Raw genomic sequence first — 11,376 nt, 5'->3', positions numbered from 1 at the left:
AAATTGAGCTTTAAAACAAGCTTTTTTCTGTATTTGTAAATACAGAAGGGGGGGATGTGGATATCTCTGGAGCAAGTTTAGCTACTTCAGCAAATGAAGAACAACCCTGGGAAAAAGACACAATTATGCTTGTTGGAAGGAAGCCCTGGGAGGGAGAGATAAAGCAGTAAAACACAAGCAGGAATGCATAGAACGGTGTAGTTTTGTACCCAGGTGTCTGTTAGCAATTAAACCCTGATCTTGTAGATAAAGAAGTTACTTATGTGTACGCTATTTCTGTATAACAATGGAAAGGTACTGAAGCTCAACTATAGGCTGTTGCATCACCCAGCTAAGAGGGTATAAAAGCTTGCTTAGCTTTAATAAAGTTGTCTTCGATTCACCATAGTCGGAGTCCATGCCTTTTAAATCGCCACAACTATGCAATCTAAACCTCCCCTGACACAACTTGAGGCCAAGCCCTCTCATCCTATCGCTAGTGACCTGGGAGGAAAGACCAACCCCCACCTCGCCACAACCTCCTTTCAGGTAGTTGTAGAGAGCGATAAGGTCTCCCCTCAGCCTCCTCTTCTCCGGGCTAAAGAACCCCGGGTCCCTCAGCCGCTCCTCGTAAGACCGGCTCTCCAGACCCTTCACCAGCTTCGTTGACCTTCTTTGGACTCGCTCAATGTCTTTCTTGTAGTGAGTGCAATAAAACGCATTCACAGTGTTACTGCCGGGCGAGTAACAGGTGCGACGGGGAGGAGGTGACTACAGAGCCTCCCTGATTTGCAGCGCCGAAGCCTGCGGCGGGGCGAGCCAATGCGGCGGGGGAAGCCGCCGCGGCCGGGGCCGGGCGCCGGGGCTGGCTCGCTCCTGGGTCCCCCGGGGCGGGGCGGGGCTGGGCTGCCGGGAGGGACGGTCAGGACCGGACCGGACCGGCCGTGGGACGCTGCTGCGTGTCCCTAGGCTGGCGGGGAAGTTTCCTCGCCCTTCCCCCGCTTCCAGTGGCTTGGATGTGAGTAACCATCCCTCTCGCCGCCTTCCAGCTCCTCCCGGTACCGCCGCTGGACGCGTTTACGGGTTTGAGGTGAGTTTTGGCGGGCGGCAAGTGGCGCGTGCGCGAAGCAGGCTGCCATCCCCGCGGGGCGACGGCAGCCCCGGCGGGAGGGCGCGGGGCTGGGCGGTTCGGTCGCCGCCCCCCGCCGCCGAGGCCGAGCCCCTGCCCCGGCCCCGGCCCCGGCCCCGGCCCGGAGGCTCAGCCCCGGCGGGGTTTGGCCGCCGCCCGCGGTGGCGGTTAGTGGCTCCCGGGCGCGGCGGCGGCGGCGGCGGCGGAGCAGCATCAAGCGCAGAGGCAGCTGCCGGCTGTTCCCGGTTGGTGCCGGCGGGTCGCCGAGTCTTTCCCTGCTTTCCCTTAAGTGGGATGATCCCCAAGGTGTGCATTCATTTGCTTTGTGAAGCTTGTATGATGCCAGAAGTCAGGAGGGACGAGTAGCGCCGAACAGAGCTGGTCGCCAGAAGCGTAAGAAGTTTGTAAAGTCGGAAAAGTTTTCTGTAAGGTCGCGGAGGACTAGTGAATCCAGCAGATACAGTCGGTGGCTCAGGAGACCTCTGGGTGTGGTATGGGAAGGTACGGAGGGCACAGCGAAGGATTTGCTCTCGGTTTGCCCTAGTCTTAGAAGCTTTTCTTCCCACCCCACCCCCCTTCATTTTTCCCCTTTTATATGCTAGATTGGGTTTGTGACATAAAGGTGACCTTTCTATGATCAATATAGCGACACAATAGCCTGGTTCCTCACTGTATGAAATCCTGTAGCTACACCGGGTATGAGCAATGGCGTGTTACGGATTCTGATGGGTATTAAAGCAGTGAGAAAGAAGGTTGTTACCGAAAAATGTGCTTTCTTGCAGGTGTAGCACATCTCTCACTTATTTATAAACACTTTTATAACTAGAAATTTCTCTCTGACTTGCTGTGCTGGCCCTTGATTTCTGCATGTTTTTAGGCATATTTTATCTGAGCTTCTCAGAGCCATCCTCAAGTATCTGACGGCACTGTATTATCTGGTAAATTCATTATTTGTTGCTGATGGTTTCTTATTTCTTTATTTTACACATAAGAACTTGGTCTGTATTCATGCTTGGTAACTGCAGAGTCGTATCAGGAGTTGTTTTAGCAGAGTGTTTAAAATTAAGGGCAGGCTACTGGTTGTGTGCGTATGTGTTGTGCACACAAGTTTGCTGGGAAGTTGCTTGTTAAATAGATATTTCTTTCCCCCTCCCTCTAATTAATTTATTTATTCATCAGTTCTCCTTTTTTAAGCTGTGTGATAATATTGGAAATGCTTTACAGATGAGTGTGTCTCCTATTTTTTGCATGTTGTGAAAATCTTTTAGAATTCGGGCCTTGCTTGTGGTCTTGACAGAAGATGCTCTCAAGAAGTATCAGTGAGTTTTGCAGACATTGGCAAAAAAACCCTCAGGTTTAGGTGATGTGTGTTTCAGGGGTATTTTACGCAAAATAATATTTCCTCTTAAGTATGACACCAGCTTCAGTTCCAGACAGGTCTACAATTCAATTGTATGGTGCTGATATTAACTGATTGAGGGAACAGGGAATAGGTCAAAAGTTGTTCACTAGGGAAAGCCGCAACACAACCTTATCTTTGCTCCTTTCCCACCTTGGAAGCATATTTGTATGTAGCAGGTGCAGTATGCCCCAAAAGTTACCCAATCCATGCAAATTTACCTCTCCCAGTACCCCAGCTAGTCCTGGGCATTCAGTACGTCACGCTTCTGGTGGATTAATGCCTCTCTAACGTCCATCGTGCAACCTTTTTCCTCACCTTGACTGGAACACTTTTCGTGTGTTGTGTAATGAGACCTGCCAAAACTCACCGGCTGTCCCCAGAACTACATTCTTCTCGCATGACAAAGCTACCATTAATGTTGGCACCCCAGAGACATGATATCACTGGAAGATGATCTGTTATTAAGTCACACGTCTCTCCTTATCTTTCTTCAGGTGATGCAGATTTTCCCTTCCAAAATGACTTTCCGAGGTCTGATTTTGTGTCTGGCTTGTGCTGGGCTTGGAAAGGCAAACGGTAAGCTGAATTTCCTGAAATCTGCCTGAAAATTGTTGGGGAATTGGTTTCTGATTCCTGAGGTTTCAACAGTCAAAGTAAGAGGCAAAAATAGGTGAAATACAGATCGCTGGTGCCATTTGACATACGTTAGGTAGCTGAGGCATAGACATGGAGCTGGCAGATGTGACACAAGACCTTCTGGAGCAGCAGTTGGAGATGGTAGGGACATGCAGCATCCTGTATCTACAATGACACTGGACGCTGTTGTTCGCCTGAGCTCACAACTTCCCATAGTGGATCCTCCCCTCAGGAACAAATCTCACTTTTTCTTTCCCTCCCTTTCAAATGCGCTGCAAACTCTGAAGCTACCTAGTCCAGAAATTCTCATTAGCCCATTTGGCTGCTCAGTTCTCTGAGAGTGGTTTGGTGTGCGTTTCCCTTGTGCATTCAGTCTTCCTCTAGCTTTTAGGAGACAAACATTGAGTCTTTGTTGAGAATGGGAAGCCATGTGATTTAATAAAACTGAAGTGGGAAGTCTGCAGGATGGGTACAGAAATAGGCTATGTCTCTCTTCTTTTAAACAGTTTAGAAGAAAGCCAGGCCCTCAGCCAGTGTAAACCAGCATAACTTCATTAATATCTAGGAGAATGCAGAAGGACATTTTGGTTTGGGGAAAACCACAGAAACAATACGTAATTGATAGAATTCTTGTGTCTGTGGGTAATCCAGGCCTTAGAATCAACATTAGGCTTCTGAATATGTGTGATATCTACCCGTTTCACTATTTCATGTCGTTGCAGTGATTCCACGGGCTGAACACAGAAACGTGACAGAGGGAGACAATGTGACTCTCAGCTGTGTCCTGACAGAACCTAAGGATGTTCTGCAAGTGACGTGGCAAAAGGACTCTGAAAAATTACACAATAATATAGCTACGTACAGTAAAACCGGATTAAAGATTCATGAGCCCTATCAAGACCGAATGAATTTCACAAGTCTGGTACTCAATGAGACAAGCATCGTTCTTCGGAACATCAGAATGGATGATTCAGGGTGTTACACATGTCTCTTCAATGCTTTCCCTTCTGGCTCCTCCTCAGGACATACCTGCCTGAGTGTCTTTGGTGAGGTTCTCTGCAGGGATATGTCTCTAGTGGAAAAAGAGGTGTTTTCTCACCCACAGCACTTCCTGGAGCAGACTTAGGAATTGCAGTGGTAGGAGCATCCCTCAGTGGAACATGGTGTAGAAACAGAGCGTTACTGCTGTGAACAAGACTCTGTGGGGTCATATTCTAGCCTGTTGTGGTGGTTTTGACTCTGGGCTGTCCTTGCCTTTTGTTCTGTGAGTATCAGCTAAAAAGCAAGGAGTGGGATCTTTATAAGTCCCCAAGCAGTCCCAGCTGGAACTTGGGCAAACCAACACTGCTTGTAGTGGTTTCCTCTTGGTACAACCCCAGTGCTGTGAGCTGCTGTGCCAAACCCTACCATTGGTAGGGAATTAGCAGATAGGACCAAAAAATGGTTTTACTTTAACAGATGATTTTAAAAGCTGGGACTTCAGGTTAAGTGAAACCTTTGGGTTATATAACTTCAGTGTAAGGGAAGGAGTGTTGAATCATGGGGGTGACCTGACCCAATGAACTCTTCTTGCATTCCTGCACTGTGGGGCTCAGTGCGAATCCAGTAAGGTTTGCTCTCATTGGTAATGGTTAAACTGCTATTACTGGTGATGATCAAGTGCTCATTGTGGTGATGGATTCTCATTTGTGTTTTGGAAGGTCTCAATGCATCTGTCCATTACAACATTTCCGAAGGTCATCTGATAGCCACCTGTAATGCTGTTGGACTCCCAGAGCCCACCATCACCTGGAAGAACTTGTTCAATTCTACTCCTACACAGGAGACGGTCAGGCACGCCAATGGGATAGTGTCCATCACCAGTACACTGGAGATCTACAACAGTCAGAGCATCGGTGGGCAGGACTTGATCTGCACAGTAAGCAACACGCATGAAAAAATGGAATTGCCTGTGAAAATGAAAGGAGGTAGGTGAACAATACAAACTACTTGGTACCATTCTCTTGGCCTCCATCTTTTGCAATAGCATGTCTGGATAGGAATCTGCTGGGAAGAGGAGAGTGTGAAACATGTACATGCCAAGTAAGAAGGAAGGAAATGCCACTTTGCGTTCACTGCTGTCTTTGAGACAAGAACGTATTGGGGTCTTCTCCAAGAGGGGGAAAAATCTAGTCAGCTAGGGAGCTATGGAGTTTAGAGGCATCACGTGTTTTGTAGCAAGTTGAACTTCAGTTTTCACGCATGGTTTCTTTGACAGTCCAAAGATAGATATCAGTTGACAAATATTTATATCTTTCATATTTATATCTAGATGAAGTAAAAACTCTGTAGGTTGCTTAATGAACATTGAAGTGGAAGTTTTGAAATTAATAGCAAACTATCTCTGAATAGCAATTAACCAAATGTTTCAGTTAAACTTACTACATGTTTTGGTACAGTTAACCTGTGTATTATGTTTTAGTTTCTCTTTGCTGAGACACACATCCATTACAGTAATTGTCAGGGAGGAATATTTTTTTCGGACAGACAGGAAGGTGATCAGTTGAAGGTACTTACATCGCTTTTACACGGAAACCTTACATATGTCAGTGTAACATCTGAATACCTTGTAGCGCTAATTTATTTCTTCCAACATTCTGTTCTGCTGGAAAGACTTTCACCCCAGTTCTACAAAGAAGAAATAGACACATTAAAAGCTGAAGTACCATTCTCAGTTCACACAGGAACGTTGACTTAGGTGATTTAAAATTAATGTCTCCAATTCCAGAACCTTAAAAGGAAGACCACTTGGAAATTCAGAAGGCAGAAAAACTAGCTTGGGGTGGTGGGTTAACTCCCAAATTACGTCCTCAAGAAGTGATTTTTATAGGAACAGTAGTAAAGAGTAAGATCTGACTTTTAATATCTTCTCTCTAAAAGTTCAAAAGCAAATTAGTTCTTAATTCTGAGTGACACTAATTGAAAAAGCATAATAAATCTTTTTGTCCTGTCCCAAATGCGATGTTCTTTTGTTTTGACCTTTTTAAAAAGGAAATGTGTATCTTGGAAAGCAGGAAACGAAGACTGTTATTCCTTGCCAGGAGAATGAAAGATCAGCTAATAGCTTGTTGTTTAAACCATGTTATACTTTAGAGAAAGAAAAATTCAAATGAATAGTTCAAGGTAGCTTTTTTAAAAGACGTGATAGTTTTGGCTTACTTAAATTTTAATTCAGAACGTTTTCCAGCTAACATCAGTGAGTACTGAAATGAGCCTTTGTATTATCATTTTGATTAATGGCAAATGAAGTGGTTATTGTCTAACCAGGAAGGGACATCTATGCACAAATGTTGGGTAGAGCTACTTGCAGGTGTCAAAACATAGCCTGTCGTCTTTTCTGAAAGTTAATTTAGCCTTTGCAGCAGTGGTAAGTGTTTAACAGTAAAAGGAATAACTTTTATTTTACAAACAAAAACTCAAAGCCTGGGTGAACAAAAAACTCTTTGGAAAGTGTCAAGACTTGTATAAAGTTCTGCTTACATATGCAGGCCAACTACCATAGCAGGTATGGAATGATAGTTTTCTCTGCTGTGGATGAACATGAGCACATCTTTTCTTCACAAAGCGTTTTCTGTGGGCAAGTAGGTTTGTCTTTGAAGATATACACGTTCACTCTCTCTTTTGAGCAATTGCTGCCTTCATGTAGCTTAGTAATAACTTAAAATCTCAGTGAGGAACCGTTGTTAATCAAACATCCTTTTGGCTTTTTTTGGTCTTTTTCCTATATAAACTAGCTTAGTTTGTCTTTTTTGTTCTGTTTTCACAGAAGAGGGATCCTTATTTTTTTGGGTGATGATTTCTGTGGGGATTTTAATTGTCGTCATAGTTCTGATTCTGATCATGCTGCGCTGGAGGAAGAGGATATGCAGGAGGGGTTGAATGGGTGAGTCAATGGTGCATGGAAACCAACAGTTTTCATAGAGCCTATAATAAGGTCTGGTCATCTACAGACAAGAATGAGACTTTGTTGAGATATCGTCAGTGGTATGAGGCTTTCATATTGGACAAGTAAACTTTATAATAATGTGTATATAGTTATTAGAGGTTGCCTCAGTTGCATGTAATCTTAAGAGCTGTTTTTCCACTGCTGCTGCTGAGTGATAATACAAGACTACAAATTGTGTGGGGAGGATCCAAGCAGAGCAGGACATGCTGCTCGTGGTTTGCTTCCAGGCAGAAGTAATTCACTGGTCTTTCACATTTTCATGGAGGGCCACAAAAGTGTCGAGTGTAAGTAAGCGTAAGCTCAGAGAATTTTTGGCAGATGGGGTACGTTGGAGAGAAACCTGCCCACCCAGACTGACATCACCTCAAGGGAAGGGCTTTCTTCTGGTCACAGCACCTTCTTTGTAATTTTAAGACAAACAGTGTAACATGATGGAGAAGTGTGCTCAAACTTGGCGTATGAGTCTGCTTCCTAATCATGAATTAAGGAGAAATTGCAGTCAGTGGAACATCCTCGTATGTGTTATGACCGGATCACACATCGCTCAACTTTGTAGTCTTAGTTACTAATAACAGAATGAAAGGAAAAAATTAGAGGCATGGGGAAGCCTTAGGCTTCAGAAATCACAGAAATTTGATGCTCGTTGGTAGCTTCACTCTTGCTTAGGTAGATCAGAATGCTGTGTCTGGCTTTGAATTCTCCTGATATGTTTAGAAATACCAGCACAGTTTAACTCAGTTCCTGGCTATTTAGATACTTGCTTCCTGATGATAATGTCATACAAAGTAAAGACATGTTTCCAGGAATATCAGACCTGTCTATTATGAACTTAGACCTACAGCATCTACTCTTAAGAGGGGTTGATCTAGTAAATCTGCTACTGCCAGAGACACAAAAGTCTGCCCTGAGAAAAAAGGTAAATGAATGTTTCTTATAACCCAAATATAACTTCTTAATTGTAAAACGTATGTGAGCTTTCCATTGATCCTATAAACAATTCAAAAGAGAAAACATCTGTTGAATTTTCAGACCAACCTGGAAGTAAAGGGCAGGGAGTTGGTTCTTAACTAATTTTTTTTAAGGATCAGAAGAAAAAGGTGAAATGCTCAAAAGAAAGATGTATATTTATTCTAGAACAACCATTCCAAACACAGATGAGCTTGTGCTAAGCGGACCTTGAAGGAGAGACCTTGAGGCAGAGGTGACCTGGCAGTGGTCTGGGATCACCGGCTAGAGCAGATGAGAGAGTGACCAGGCAAAGAGAGTGCTAAAAAGTGCAGGTGCTGCCTTGCAGACTTTCAAAGCCCTTCCGTTGCATGCCTCAGGACAACCACACTGGGATGCTGTGACTGCACTGGTACCTGAAGTGGGAGCAGGGTCAGTCAGTGAAACATTGCTTGACAAGACTAGGCTTGTTAATGTTCATGTTTAGACTAGGCTAAGGATGTTAATGTACCTGCTGGCATGATTCTGGCCCTTGGATATTGGCAGCTCCCCAGGCAAAGCCTGCATGTGGTTCCAGCGATCGCTTGTAACAGGACCATCCCCAGCAGGCATTACGGTTAGCTTCACAGCAGACTTCCTATGCCCTGCACCACCCACTAGGAATCAGGCTTGGAACCCGCAAGCCATTTCATGCATCCCTGTGCCATGTTGTGTGTCATGCAAGATATGATTTCTTGCTGTGGAGACACTGCTGTGATGCATGACAATAGAGCCTACGCGTTATTTTGGAAACTCTGAACAGAGCCCCCTCCTTGCCTTGTAAGGAAAGCATAAGACACAGTAAAGCATGTTTAAGCTGAAAGCACTATGCCTCTTCTATTAGCTAAGGAATTTTGGAGCTTGAAATCCCCCTGTGTCAGCAAGGGAAGTGGGGTCTTGTGCCCTTCTGCCTGGGAGAACATCTGGCCCCACATGTGTGCCAGTGTGTCACAGCGTTGAGAATTCATGTAACTACCTGTTCACCGGGGCAGAGGGGGTAAACTAGATGAGCAGTGAGTATAAGTTTGCATATTAGAGTTTATCAGAAAAGCAGGATTTGAGGGACCTCAATTGTTTGTGTTCCTTCCCATTTGTCACGGGTTTTGATTAACTGTGCTGCCAGGATGTGGCTTCTGCTGTGGACTTCTAAGGCGTTCAGTCTCTGCCTTTTTAATGTAGTCTAGTTTTTATCAGTCTTAGTCTGTATCTTTTCAGTCACTTTTCAGTCTTGAGTTTTGAAAATGTAAGGCACTAATTTGGATCCTTTTTGCATAAAGGCAGTGTTACTTTATCCAGTGTAATTTTGACCAGCTGTGATCCTACTCCTTCATACAGTAACCAGCTTAGAGAAATGTGTAGTCCATCTTTCTAATGTACATCTGTTTCCCTGAAGGCCTCATTAATTATTTTTTTGTAAAACTCCAATACTGATGCAGTTTCATCACTCTGTCACCATCTGATTTTTTTTTTTTTCCTGGATGCTTTTTTCTGCCTGTTGCTAGAAGTTACTTACAATTTTTCTTGTATATGATTCCACTGTCACTTTCCCCTCCAAATCCTTAAAATGTCAAGAATACCTGCAGAGCTACGGTAATTTTTAACACTACATTTCGAGTGCATTACCACTCCACAAATACTACACTGTATTACAGAGGAAATCCCTTACACTTCCTTAGCTCCTCTGAGCAGCACACTGTGGACTCTAGTCTGTTTCTCCAGTGACTTGTTTTTTCCCCAATCACTTCTGAAGTCTGATTATGCTCTTTAAAGCATTGGTTGCAGTCTATTCGCCTAAAAGAGAATAACATTCTCGCAGAACGCCCTTTTCTCATTTTATCCTCTATTATCTTCAGATTGTGTTGGAATGAGGAGCAGCACTTACGCACCTATTTCCGGACGTGCTTTTGTAGCAGCACAATAGAGAGCTAATAGCGCTGGCTGGAGGATACCAATGTCTGAGGCCATTGTCTGGGGCCTCAATACTTCTTTTCATTCGGCGCTAGATAACAAGCAAAGCCTTTCTAGTCTTGTCAAGATGCCTGGTTTTTAAAGTAAAGCAACAGCTTTTTATGAGGATGGCTGGGGAACTTTCTCTGTCAAAGTTTCTTCTCTTCTGCTGTTGAGAGTATGGTTGGTTTTTGATTTGCTTTTGGTTTTCTTGTTTCCCTTGTCTCCATGGTAGATGCTTTGGAATCAGGGGAAGAGCTGGGGCTCAAGAGTAGTGTCCCATCCCTCAGGCATTTGCCTTGTATACCAGTTACACAGCATACATACGTTTTTGTTCCCCCTGAAAACAACCCAAGTGAAGTGTCTTCACAATGTTTGGCAAAAAGTCACTTGTTAGGAAACAAACTGAGCAGCCTTTGTGGTGAGAGCTGATGCAAAAGCTTTGGAAAACTCACATCATCATCCTCTGCTAAGCAAAGAAGCAAACCTAGCTGTCCCTATCACTTAAGTGTGATGAGCAGGCTGCAATGAATCACCAGACATAACTTTGCCCGTGCTGGAGGTTTCTCAGTGTTACACTGGTGAAAAATGACAGCATTTCCTACCTGTTTCAACTAATAGAGCTTAACTGTAGACCACACCAACGTAAAGCAGTCCAGTTAACAAGCCAAGTGCCTGGACTGAAGCAAAAGAAATCTTATTAGTCTGAATAAATTCCTGTGACTTACCTGTGGCATACATGTCTCAACCTGAATGTTTTCCACAGTGTCAGTTGTTTATTTCAAAGCTTGCAGGATACTCTTATTTCAGCCTAGTCAGTTAAAAAGCTTTATAGTCAGTTTTCAGGACCTAGCAGTCTGCAGGGGATAAAATTCCATGCAAAGAGTTTTCTGGAGGCTTATGGTGGTCTGTGAGGAAGGGCTATTTCACAAATGGATATAAAGGCCAGCATGTTGGTTTGAGGTTTGTTGGTTTGTTTGGGGGGTTTGTTTGGAATTTTTTTTATTATTTTTAAGCATTGGTATGTTGATCTTTCTTGGGTGGCTTATGCATATTTTGGTATGTGGAAAGCCTTAGAAATGGTGAAATAGTATATTTGTATTGAAAAAGCTATAACAGCAGGGCAAAAAATTCTCAGAGCTTGCTATTGAATAGGCATGACACAACCTAAGAAAGCTGAGCAGATTAGGTGAACCTGGAAGAAGAAAACTTGGAGAGTCACAGAAGAAGAGACTAGGTCAGATCAAAAAAATCTGTTCTGCAGAAAGTGCCAACATAGCAATGGGTTTTTCCTGTTTGGAAATTGAAACGTTC

General features: G+C 43.9%; 1 protein-coding gene across 7 annotated transcripts in view; it reads left to right on the top strand.

Annotated features, from left to right (window-relative positions):
- The first annotated feature begins 872 nt into the window (after positions 1-872).
- The window catches only part of LOC142061931 (OX-2 membrane glycoprotein-like), a 56,876-nt gene continuing 46,372 nt past the window's right edge, over positions 873-11,376 (top strand). For 2 of the 7 annotated variants that reach the window (XR_012662311.1, XM_075103644.1), the window contains exons 1-5: positions 1,161-1,414; positions 3,005-3,086; positions 3,869-4,192; positions 4,847-5,113; positions 6,952-7,068. Coding sequence is in view for 6 of the 7 variants with exons in the window: in XM_075103644.1 (XP_074959745.1) it covers positions 1,403-1,414; positions 3,005-3,086; positions 3,869-4,192; positions 4,847-5,113; positions 6,952-7,064 (798 nt within the window). In the remaining variant the exon portion in view is untranslated. Of the gene's footprint in view, positions 1,070-1,160; positions 1,415-1,477; positions 1,502-3,004; positions 3,087-3,868; positions 4,193-4,846; positions 5,114-6,951; positions 7,069-11,376 lie in introns of those variants that run through there. The other 5 variants (XM_075103678.1, XM_075103654.1, XM_075103659.1 and 2 more) reach the window with 5 other exon arrangements.

This window comes from Phalacrocorax aristotelis, chromosome 1, assembly GCF_949628215.1.
Source record: "Phalacrocorax aristotelis chromosome 1, bGulAri2.1, whole genome shotgun sequence".
Lineage (NCBI taxonomy): Eukaryota > Metazoa > Chordata > Aves > Suliformes > Phalacrocoracidae > Phalacrocorax > Phalacrocorax aristotelis.
This window is presented reverse-complemented; position numbering and strand designations above follow the sequence as displayed.